Source organism: Mixophyes fleayi, chromosome 6, assembly GCF_038048845.1.
Source record: "Mixophyes fleayi isolate aMixFle1 chromosome 6, aMixFle1.hap1, whole genome shotgun sequence".
Lineage (NCBI taxonomy): Eukaryota > Metazoa > Chordata > Amphibia > Anura > Limnodynastidae > Mixophyes > Mixophyes fleayi.
This window is the reverse complement of record NC_134407.1, coordinates 177,990,631-178,003,273: the sequence shown is the minus strand read 5'-3', so window position 1 is coordinate 178,003,273 and position 12,643 is coordinate 177,990,631. Positions and strand designations below refer to the sequence as shown.

Genomic DNA, 12,643 nt, shown 5'->3' with positions numbered 1-12,643 from the left:
GTGACCACATGAAATTAGTGTCACGTGAACTTCTGCCTACACCTGTAGCTTGTTAATGTAATGCCTAAGGCATTTATGGAAGAGAGTGAGGGGCACCGTTTTATAACTAATTTTCTCAATAATGGTGTGTGTGTGTTTTTGAAAACTGCACGACAGGTCCACTTTAAAGGAGTCGCAGTTCACTCAACCCATGTCACGCGGTTTTTTTTTATGCTTTTGATTTGCAAAAATCCATTAACATCTTCACTACGCAATCAATTGTTTACTTGTAGTGTTGGCATTGGCACAGTATCTTTGGTAGAAATAAAAGTTGCTACCTTCAAACATTCTTCATATCTAATTTATTTGGCATTATTTTGTGACAGCGCATGCCCCTCATTCAGCATATGTGAGCACTGTGAGACTGAAGGCTGTGAACATGACCCCAACCATCTATTTTTGAAATTGAGAAGGCCGGTGGAGCCACCTGCAGAGGGACGCAACCCACCACTTCCTTTCACCTTTGAACAAGTCCGGTATGTCTTTAAGAACTCTTGTGCTGTTTATAGTGGGGCCCTTGGCTCGCGTTACCCTAAGAATCCTATCTGTCTGTCACAGGTTCCATAAACACATGCACAAAACATTCCTGAAGGCTGAGAAGCAACGCCTGCGAGCAGAGAAAAGGCAGCGAAAAGCAGAGGTCAAAGAGGTGGAGAAGCAACTGAAGCTGCATCGTAGGCTTCAGCTCTGGCATTCCCTTGACTCTCCTCAGCCACCACCTGAAAGCTCAGAAAGTAGTCCTCTTGTGTAAGAACCTCTCTGGCTCACGACAACAATCATTTCTGCTTAGTAGAGAATATCTCTTAGGTTTCACTGTTCATGTTTCCCTCAATTTTTTGTTTCATTTTGGCAACAGGGGCCAGTAAGTTAGATAATGTCAAATGTTGCCTTCACTAGAATAGCCAAGAAATGCATGTCCTCGTCCTTTAAATTGGACCTGTCAATCTACACATCGCAAAGCAAAACAAGTATGCAGCATATCAGTGACTCCACTGTGGCACTGCCTAATATTGTGAAGCCTGGCTTATATACATGAGGTCTTTGTTCCTAGTAAATTGATAGGCTACATTCACGTGAATATTGGTTCAGTCCACAAAATGGGTGCACCCACTGTGTGTGTAGATGACGGTCTCAACATGATAATCTCACAGACAAATCTGAGAGAGAAACCAAAATAATGTTCTGTAAGGTATTCAACACACATTAAATGAATATGTAGCTGGACTTTATTGTACAGGGGGTGCATATTGTACTTTGGAACAAAACAGAATGGATAGTTCTGGCTGTGGTATGTCACAGCTGAATGAATGACTGCTTGGATTTGTTGACCTCATTCTATCTGTATATGAATGTTGACATTATATCACGACAGTTGCTATTTTATTAAAACGAGCATTTGGGTAGCATTTCAGTGTCGTGTAACAAGAGAAGATTGTTCAGACCCTTTAATTCAAGTTAACATCTTATTAGTCACATGTGTTGCAGTAATACCCTTTAGTTTGTCATGAACTTCATTCCACACATAGCATACAGCTAGGCTAAAGTGGCTTCATTAATGGCTTTCTTCATAATCTTTACAAGAGCCCTAGAGTTTTTCCATTGTATGTCTAGCCAGGATTTTCCTCATGTGCTTTAAATTACATTGTGTTACCTGTAAGGTTACCTGTAATGAAAATTGTATACTACAGTCCATTATATGGATAGATCTTTTTACAGAGTTATAATACTAATTATTATTATTATCGTAGAGTTGTAAGGCGCCACAGTGCTCCGCAGCGCCGTATGGTAGGGAAAACAAGATATACACAAAACAGAGATATACAAGGTAGACAAAATAAATGCAGACATGAAAGCACTGCCTTTATCCTTTCAAATTACTATGTCTCAAAAAAAGGTGCACGCAGTCATTTTTCAAAAACAATTGGCTAGATATTCAGTGTTCAGCAATAACCTAACTGTAGAAGGCAATAGTTATGCACTATAAATCAGTAAAATCTTTCCTTAATGTTCATGTGTTTGGTAAATTGTGCTATGGTAATGAGGCACTTAATCTCTTAACAGTTGTTACTGTCTTTAATGTCATTTGTACACTGCAAGCTTATGCAATTTCAAAATAAGTGGTCTTGCAGTTCTGATGGGGTCTCCGTAGACTGGTGATGATTTTCTAGTAGTGTTTCAATATTGGGTTCCCCTCTGTTACTCGGTTGATGTTCTAGTTTGCAGAGTGTACATGAGGGAGAGATAAAAATGCCCAAATGGTAAAATGCACTTACAGCAAAATCTGGTGATGGAAGTATAGGCCTAGATTCTTTGGTGACCCCGTTTGCTATTGAGCTGGCTTTCTTATGATTATCCACTGAGGAAGTCGCTAACCTGATGAAACACTTAGGGATATTGTCACTGAATCACTGGACTGACCCCTACAGGCTTCCATATCTGCGGCTCTGAAGGGCTGGAGCAACCAGCAGGCGCGCCGGACCATAAGAACGCCAGCTGCCTACTTTTATTCTACTTTTCACAATAAATTGAAAAGGAAAATATATTAATTAGTACATGTAAACTGTATTTATTTGAGCTACAGTTTGCAAGTTATTGGTGGTGAGAAGATTCTCTGTCCACTACACCTAGAATTTAAGTTTGTTCAATAACAGAGCATCTTATAGCATTTACTAACATACATGTAAAAGTTTCAGGTGCTTATCAGGAAATATGAGATTTGAGGTACATTGAAGTTGTTGAGGGAGCTATGGCTACATTCAGCAGCAGACTTCTTTTCTGTTATCCCATTGAATGAAGCTTCAGACAGCCTCTTCTAGCCTCCTTTTGCAGAACTGGTTGATAACACAAATGTAAATCCAACATAATGTCTGACCTCTCCAGTTGTCAATGTATGGAAACCTTTAGATATCTATTTGTGAATATTATTAGCAGCTCTTCTATTTTACATTTAGTGGTTTTGTAATGTTTACTATATACAGAATAACATGCTAACTTTTCATTGTATCTATAATTGAATACATTTTGTAGAATTCCTATGGAGCCTTGCTCCCAGTTCATCCCCACACTCAGCGCTGTGTTTGTGGATGAGAACCTACCTGATGGCACTCACCTGCAGCCTGGAACCAGGTTCATCAAACACTGGAGGATGAAGAATACTGGGAATGTTAAATGGAACCTAGATACAAAGGTATGGGATTTTTTTTATGCCAAAAATCTTAATACCAATCGGCATCATCCTTTTTAAGTTCATCATTTTCCTTCCACTACAAGCTGTATTGGCTAAAATAATATTGCAATCCTCATAAGTTCAAAATTTAATTTAGTTCAATGTGTCCACATCTCCAGACTGATATATCTACTGAGAGGATTATTATATATAATTAATACTATCAATGACTTTGAAAGTCGGTAAAGATATTATGGGGCAGAGGAAAACAATGGTTCTACACTTGCAGAGTTTAGCTTGCCTTGAGTTATTAATAACAATTATTACATGAATCACTTAATATATTCATTAGACATCTACAAAGGTATAAAAGTTAGTGTGTCTTTTTAAGGGTATGACATATAGGGAATATGTTTACTTTTCTTATTGTAGGATATGTATTGCCCTTTGGACTGTTTATTACATACTATTTGGCACATGATGGCTAGTGTAATGAACTTTTTGTACCTTGTATTTCCAGTCATGTGCGTAAACGCATACCTTTAATGCTTTGTGAATATTGTTGAACTTCAACATGCAATAATGTGCTTACTTTTATTACAGTTGATTGGCTGTTTGTGCCTTTTGTAGTACTTCAAAATATGTTTATAGGAGCTCTACAAAGGCAGAAACAGCTAGATATTGACTGCATTGTACTCTTTTGTTGAGTAATTGAAAGCTATCCCTCACTAAAAAATGGAAAAGAAATCATGTAAATCATTTATGTTTTTATTTTTGTGTATGTTAGGGACATCGGTATTGTTTGTACATTTCATTATTGTACTTATTTATTATAAACATGTTCAAGAGACCCCCATCATTAAAATGTTTATCATTTTCTGTTGACAGTGCACCCGTTGCCTACTGATATATTGTCAATAGATACAATATTGTCGGTTATACAATGGAGTGCAGTCTATTTACTAGGCACCATTGAGATCTCTGGGACTCATCATGACCAATATTCTTGAGGCTCATTGTGGGCTGAAGCATAGTATTCATGAGAATCAGTTCACAAATTGACTGGCTGTCTTTTAAACATTAAGCTTTAAGGAGAGCATAGTAATATATTTATCACAAAGCCTCCATTTTTACTGTTTGAATAACTGTCACTACATGATGAAGCCCCAGTTGTTAATGTTAGTATTTCTCCCACATCCAATTGGGGTATAGTGTAGGTGATAGGTTTGTGGCACTTTAAGAAAGTTATTAGCTAGCCCTAGCTCCTCTCCCTATAATACCCCCCTTCCTGCTTAAGCTTCAGTTTAGTTTAAGTGCTCCAGTGTGTTGGACGTTGGGCTGCTATTGAGCCCCTATTTTGATTTATTTCTTGGTTGTACAGATAGCCGACTTCTCCTTTCTCCGGTCAGGTAACGGGTTGTGGGGTGATTTTCTATCAGTGGTTTCTCATAGACTGTTGGGGATCTTTGGCTGTACAGCAGGCTCGCTTTCTGGGCTTTGATTGTGTGCTGCTTATCTTTTTCACTGTGATTTTCACTGTGTTTTTTTTTATTTCTCTGTGTTTTGCCCCATCTGTGTAAATTGTCAGATGGGGAGATCCTTGACGAGTAAGGTGACTTCTATGATGAAGTTCATATTTGCCGTCTGTAACTCCATGTTGCCATCAGGACGATCAGGCGCGGATCCCATGCTGTGTGCTCCAGGGGGTTCCTGTTGTGACTTGGGGTGGATTCTGTTCCTGGTTTGTTAAGTGAGGGTCCGGCTGCTGGATGTGTGGTTGCGGATTCTGTAGAACTGTCCTGGGTAGGGGGTCTTGTGACCTCGGTACAGGGATTTGTCTCCATTTCTTCCTCCTTAGAATGGATGTTGCATTCTGCTGTGCCAGACGGGTGGTGGCTTCCCTGCAGGGAAATTTGTCAGATTCTGACTGCTCTTCGCAGGAAGAGAACAAATTGGTGGTTGCTTCTGACATAGAGAATTCTTCTTTTGTGGAAGAAGTTCCTTCTGACCATCAGTATATAGAGTATTTGATACGGGCTGTGCATTATGTTATGGAGATTCCTTACGCAGTAGCTATCTCTCTTTGCAAGGAGGAACAAAGACTTCTTTGTCTTTCCCCTCATCTTCCCAATTGGAAGATTTGTTAGGTGAGCCTTAGTCTTAACCGAATACTAAATTCCAGGTGTCCCTTCGGCTACAGTCTTGCTATCCTTTTCCCCCTGAGGTCTCAAAATGGGAGACGCCTCCACTGGTGGACGCTCCATTTGCGAGCCTGGCTAAGGTTACTACGGTCCCTCTTCCCAATGCAGCCACTCTTAAGGATGGCACAGACCGTAAGGTTGTGGATGATCTTAAGTCCATTTTCGTGGTGGTGGGGGCCACTTTGCGGCCCACTTTGGTGGCGACGTGGGTCAATAAAGCTGTTGAATGCTGGTCCAAGCAGCTGTCTGAGGATTTGTTGGCCGGGAGACTGTCTTCTGAACTGCTTCCTTTGGTGGAACAAATTCGGAGAACTACGGATTTCTTGGTAGATGCGACCCTGGACGCAGGGCTCATTGGTGCGCGGATCTCTGCCTCTGCGGTTTTGGCTTGTTGGACTCCCTGGCTTAAGTCAGGGGAGGCTATTGAGTCTAAAATTTCACTAGAAACCATTTCCTTTTATGGGGGTGTTTTGTTTGGGCCTCAGCTGGACATAATTATCAGTCAAGCAACAAGAGAAAAAAGTACTTCTCTTCATGTCAATTCTCCCAAACCAAAAATGTCCAGGTTCCCTTCCTTTTGATCTTCAGGCAGATCTCTGGGTCAGTACTCCTCAGGTCAGTCCTCCAAAGGTTGGTTGTCCACCCCCAAGGGTGGTCTGCAGAGTGGGCATCAGGCCTCGTCTGCTCGGCATCTGCCGGCTAAGTCAGCAGACAGGTAATCAGCATGACTGGCATTCTCCCCTCCTAGGTCGGCCGTGGTGGGAACCCATCTTCTCTTATTCAGGAATCAGTGGTTTCACTCTAACACGGATGCTTGAGTAGGGGGGTTTATGGACTTGGGGGTACATGATCAATCTCCTCGGTTATCCTGCCAGGTGGTTCTTTTCCACAGGGGTTCCTGCATATCCAAGAAAGCCGGAAGAAATCAGGGAGCGAATGGCCTCTCGCAGAGCCAGTCTGAGTAGTTTTTCTGGTTCAGGAATCACAAAAAGGTTTGGGGTTTTATTCCAAACTGTTTATTGTTCAAAAACCCAACTGCTCATTCAGGCCAATTCTGAATCTGAAATCTTTGAACACCAAGGTCGGGATGCCTAGCTTCAAGATGGAGTCTTTGTGGTTGGTGACTCGGGGTAATGAACAGGAGGAGTTCATTGTGGCTCTAGACATCAAGGATGCCTATCTTTATGTTCCCATCTGGGAGGGTCATCAGTCCCTTCTCAGGTTTGCGTTCCGGTCGAATCATTACCAGTTACAGACACTGCCTTTTGGTCTGGCCACGGCTCCGCTGGTTTTCACTAAGATCATGGTGGCGCTGTTGCAGTCCAATGGGATTACGATCTCCGTTTAAATGTAGAATCCCCAGCGGTACTCCTGTCCCATATCCGGGTAACAATCCAGACTCTAGAGTCCCATGGTTAGATCCTCAATGTCAAAACGTCAACGTTTACACTGACCCAAAGGATGATCTTTTTGAGACTTCTATTCGACACCCAGCAGCAGTGGGTGTTGTTGCCGCCAGACAAAATTTAAGCTTTAGAAAAGATAGTAAGATCTATGTTGGCTGTCAAACAGACCTATGTACACTTCTGCATGAAGTTTCTGAGCAAGATGTTCTCGTCTTTCGAGGCTGTCCAGTTTGCTCTGTTTCCTGCTTGGGAGATTCAGCTGGAACTCCTGTCGAAGTGGAACAGATCCCACCTGACTCTGTTTGGTCATATGCTCCGTCTTTCTCATTAGATGCGTCCATCTCTATTTTCGTGGCTGCAGAAAAACAAATTCTGCATGAGTTGACCATCCTCAACCTGGGATTGGACCTTGATAAGAACGGATGCCTTCCTTTGGGGTTGTCTGTCTTCACGCTCAGTTTCAGGGTCTTTGGACTCTGGAAGAATCCAAACTTCTAATCAATGTATTGGAAATGCGAGCAGTGTTCCATGCTCTGATCAGCGCTCACAATTTGCTGCAGGTAAGGGCGGTGAAGATAGTCTGACAATGCCACGGTGGTGGTATATCTCAATCACCAGGGTGGTACCAAGAGTCCTGTAGCCATGTGAGAGAAGAACAGGATCTTTTGGTGGGCCAGATTTCGCATTCAGGCGGTAATGGCAATCTTTGTTCCAGGTGTAGAAAATTTGGTAAGCCAATTTTCTCAACAGGCAGACTCTGCATCACAGCAAATGGTCCCTCCATCCAGAGATGTTTCATAAGGTGAAGTCAACCGGACATCGATATATGCTCCCAGTCAAGAGAACCTCTGGCTGTCTCAGTAGACATATCCGTTTCTTAGTGGTAGCACTTGGTTTGCCAGTTCTCACTGCTAGCCATGTTTTAGCGGGTGTTAAAGAAGATAAAGAGAGAGGGTGTACCAGTCATTGTAATGGCAGCCGATTGGCCTCCGAGGGCCTGGTAAACCGACATTCTGTTCCTGAGGGGGGGCGGGGGGGGGGGGTGTCAGTCATGGTGCCAGCCGTTACGAACAGACCTGTTAAGTCAAGGACCATCCTATCATTAACAGCGTGGCTGTTGAAACCATGAGCCTTCCAGCTAAAGGTTTGAGCGCGTGGTGCAAATCATGCCTTATGTGCAAACCTTCATTCAGGGGGTTCTTTATGTGCAACCTCCATGTGTTCCTTCAGTTGCACCTTGGGATTTAAATTTGGTGTGGAATATTATGCAGCACACACCTTTTGAACCCTTGGACATGGTGGATTTAAAATTTTTGAAGTGGAGGACTGTAAGAAGAGTTTCAGAGCTTGCAGCATTGTCTTGCAAATCCCCGCTTTTTGTCTTTTATGAGGATAGGTCAGCTCTTCAGACCAAGCCTCCATTCCTCCCTAAAGTGGTGTCAAGATTCCACATAAATCAGGACATCCTTATCCCTGACCAAATGTCTGTCTTCAGAGGACAAAGTTTACATTTGTTCTTTAGATGTGGTCCGTGCTTTGGGTACTTATGTCTGTAGGACTCAAAATGTGCGTAAGACTGGGGATCTTCTGGACCTTTTATGATGCACATAAGAGAGGCTGGCCAGCCTCTAAGGTGTCTTCGGCCTGGTGGATTACAGCTGTAATCCGTCAGGTTTATGGTGGGGCCGGACAGCCTGTTCCAGATAATCTTTGGGCTCACTCCATGAGGTTGGTAAGGGACCCTGGACGGCACAAATGTTTTTTCTGGGGATGCAAGTTTTGGGAGAAAGGTGCTTTGCAGTGTTTCTTCTGAGTGTTCCCACCTGTAATTGTGGCTCTGAGATATCCCAGGTGTTGCACAATTGGAATTGGGAGAAAATAGGTTGTAAAATCCGTTTTTACTAGCCTACTGGGGGACTCCGGGCACTCACTCTATTGTGTTCCTTTTTTCTCTGTTGTTTTTCTCTCTTTCGTCTTCTTTATTGTGGTGTTTGGTTAAACATAAACTGATGCCTAAGCAGGGAGGGGGTATAGAGGGGGAAGAGCTAGGGCTCGTTAACAACTTTCTTAAAGTGCCTCACACCTATCACCTACACTATACCGAAATGTCCCCGGTGTCCCCCAATGGACTAGGAGAAACGGATTTTACAAACTGGACAGCCTCTAAAGATGAGACCATCTTGCCCAGAACCCTTTAAGTATAAAAATCCTGTTGTTCCCCGTAAGTCTCAATGACATGTCTCTTTTTAGCCAACAATAGACAGCTCTTTTGTCATGAATTAGTGGAGTGTATTGTATATTTCCTAACGAACCTTATGTGAATGCAGCCAAATGACCAGATTAGATCTTACTGCTGTGCAGAACTCTTATACAGACACCATGCACCTGATCCCAAAAATTCAGCAGTAACATCTAATTTCATGAGGAATACTGTTTTAACCTTCTGTTCTGCAAAACCTATAAAGGCTATAAATTAAAATGGTAGAAAGCACTTTTTAATGAATGTTCTAGTAGAGTAATCTGCCCGTTTAGTTAAATTATGTTTTTACTGAATTGTTCTGTTTCTTTTATAACTTGAATAGACATTTTAATTTTAAAATGTTTTCATTAGCTAACAAATTGTATTTTAATAGTCCTAAATTATAACTTATATTTAGCGTGAGTTTAACCGTAATCGGGTGTTAATCATTTGACTTGCTCGCCTTCTCCAGTTAAACTTCATGTGGGGGAATCTGACACTAGCATCCTCATCCCGGAAAGATGCTCCAGTTCCCTCCTTACTTCCTGGTCAAGTGGGCGTCTTGTCTGTAGAATTCATAGCCCCAGCACTGGAGGGAACCTACACCTCTCACTGGCGTCTCGCACACAAGGGAGAGCAGTTTGGGCCTCGGGTCTGGTGCAGTATCATTGTGGACTCTCTTCCTTGTGCTGACCACCTTGAAAATCTGGAAAAGGAGGTTTCTTCCATCAAAATAAACAGCCAAAAAGACCAGGAAGAGGCAAGTGTGGGGCAGCAGTCCACAAGCATGTAGACATGTGCTTTGGTGATATTATATAGGTTTTGTTGCCCACATGATACAATACTGTGGTTTTATTGGGAATTTATAGCCATATGGTTTTGTTCACTATTCTTAATAATTTAAACTACCGTCCTGATCTTTCTTAAACTTTTTAATGTCCAGGACGTTCATATGACTCAGCAGCTTGAAGGATGTCCAGATAAGGTGACCGCATCCACAGCTTCCAGTCACTTGAACAGCGTACACAGTAACCGGGAGATATACATCCCATCAGTTGATCTTCTTACTGCACAGGTAAGGAGGTCACTGGCTATGGACCTCTTTAGTCTCAGATAGAGAACACTTGTCCCTTGTAGTCTGCCCTGACATAAAGGACATTTCAGTTCAAACACTGTGCGTCCATGTAGAAATGCCATCTTCAGTGTTTATTAAGAAAAAGTTCAAGTACATTATATTAGTTGTATGTGGATAGCATTTATATCAAAAACCAAATGCATATTGCAATAAATGTGAGCTCTGTCCTGGAATAATAACTTGGGCAATGGGAAATATCACACTGCTATTATGTCACATGGTTTAGGTTGATGTACTTCTCCTTTGTTTAGGACTTGCTGTCCTTTGAGTTGTTGGATATAAACATTGTCCAAGAACTGGAACGTGTTCCCCACAATACTCCTGTTGGTGAGTGCATACACACAACTATATGTCCAATAAAGTGTTTACTTATGTTAGTGACACATGTATAAAATGGGGAAAACCCGTCTTCTTTCTGTCCATTTGTCTTCAGTGACCGCTGTTCATCATTACAAGATAATGTTTCTCATGTTTAACAGTATGATATGTTGGCATCCTCCTCTATAGATATGACACCGTGCATGTCCCCTCTGCCACATGATGGGCCCTTGATTGAGAAGCCAGGTCTGGGACAAATTAAAGAGGAGACTGATGGGGTTGGATATAAGACTCTTATTGGTGAGATATTCGGTTGACATGGGACACAATAATATATTAGTATTTAATGTAACAATCAAGAGTTAAGTTTGTCTTGGAAAGGTCACTATTGTTATAAGCACATGCATATGGGTTGAATACCTTTTAAAAGACAATGTATAGTCTATGGGTAACTAGGGAATACTTTTGGCAGCAAAGAAGTTCTGGAGCACTCCTGTTTAGTAGCATAAGTTTTCATCATTTTCTAGGGTTTAATCTTGAAAACATTTATTTTCCAAAGTAAAAACTTCCATAGAAGATGTGGAGAGCATACCCACCCAGGAGGAAACTGAAGAGGACATTAGTGGCACTCAGTTTGTGTGTGAAACGGTCATGAGGAGTCTGACGTTGGATGCAGCTCCAGACTACAATCCACCTCAGAAGAAGACTTCTCCCCACAGTGAGTAGAACACAAAGTAGTGATATAATGCTTTAGCAGGGCTATATACTTGATTCATTTATGGGGTCAGTTTGATTGTATCACACTCTGGAGTAAGGGAAGGAAATGCATATTCTCAGTGTTCCAAAAACAAACTATAACAAGGTGCAGTGAGTCTAAAATGAATATATGTTTTATCCTGGAAATTATGTCGCTGCATATGTCCTTGTGCAGGCCCTTTTCCGTATTTGCTGTCACATCTGATTTCTGCCATAATAAATCGGTATGTAGCCAGATTGAGAGGTCCTGGGATGGAAATATTTTCCTTTTGGGTCCTGGGATGGAAATATTTTCCTTTTGGGTCTTAGGATGGAAACGCTATCATGACACTGAGCAGTTGCATGGACTTCACTTATAGCTTTATATATCACCTTGAAAAATTAGATTTCTATACACTAATTGGTAATTCCTCCTAATGTAATATTGTGTAAATCTGTAATTCATTGCATATTCTGTGTGTACTAAAACCTTTATATGTTGAGGTTCTGTGGCTAAATCATGGACTTTACCCAAGAAGCAGTGGGGTTAATGTGGCATGCAAATAGCCACACTAGATATGCACACATTATCAGGTCAGATAGAAATGTATAAAAATTGAGGAATAAATCCTCCATCATTTGTTGTAAATGAATGACACTGCGCTGCAATATGTTTTACTGTGTAAAGACATACTTGCCAACTCTCACGGAATGTCGGGGAGACTCCCGAAATCCGGGTAGGTCTCCCAGACTCCCGGGAAAGCAGGCAAGTCTTCCGCATACTGCAATTTGCTAGCCAAAATAACGCAATTCTGGCCCCACCCCCTGCGACAAAATGACAGTCTCGTCCAGGGGTCGGGGCCAAAATGACACCCCTTCCCACCCACCAGCCACGCCCCCTGTCTGGGATCTCACAGACTTCACTATGTAGAAGCCGGCGAGTATGTGTAAAGATCACACAATTTTTGTGCCAGTTATTAGTGAAACATTTTCACTATGAGGGTTGTTGTGGCTTATGGAACATTTGTGCTAGTTTTACCATACTATTACTGCGGCGGGTATAATTGAACTATACGCATGTTGCTATTAATTCTCCTAGAACCTTATTTCCTTTGGTATGCAAAGTGCAGGGTCAGCCACTGTCGCCCCAAACAAACCTATTTACCAATGGTGAAGCATTAAAAAGTTTCCATCTTCTGTTTATTAGGCTCCCTACACTCATCGCCACAAACAAGTTTCACCTACAGCGGGAAGTCTGAGGAGGATGTGGCTCTGAAGCTATCTGCTGTAGTCAGTAGGCCAGTTCTACTGGAGTCCATGGATACAGATGTGCAAAATTTAGAGAAGACAACTGATATAGGTTGGCATTAATAATAGCTAGAACTATTGCCCAAGTTTGTATGA

The 12,643-nt window shown here is 41.9% G+C and overlaps 1 protein-coding gene across 5 annotated transcripts in view; it reads left to right on the top strand.

The window, feature by feature from the left end:
* NBR1 (NBR1 autophagy cargo receptor) overlaps positions 1-12,643 on the top strand; it is a 51,292-nt gene that overhangs the window by 24,239 nt on the left and 14,410 nt on the right. For 3 of the 5 annotated variants that reach the window (XM_075177412.1, XM_075177411.1, XM_075177410.1), the window contains 9 exons: positions 366-515; positions 598-786; positions 3,067-3,226; positions 9,524-9,811; positions 9,995-10,126; positions 10,438-10,513; positions 10,694-10,804; positions 11,064-11,222; positions 12,447-12,599. In XM_075177412.1, coding sequence (XP_075033513.1) covers positions 366-515; positions 598-786; positions 3,067-3,226; positions 9,524-9,811; positions 9,995-10,126; positions 10,438-10,513; positions 10,694-10,804; positions 11,064-11,222; positions 12,447-12,599 — 1,418 coding nt within the window. The remainder of the gene's footprint in view (positions 1-365; positions 516-597; positions 787-3,066; positions 3,227-9,523; positions 9,812-9,994; positions 10,127-10,437; positions 10,514-10,693; positions 10,805-11,063; positions 11,223-12,446; positions 12,600-12,643) is intronic. The other 2 variants (XM_075177414.1, XM_075177413.1) reach the window with 2 other exon arrangements.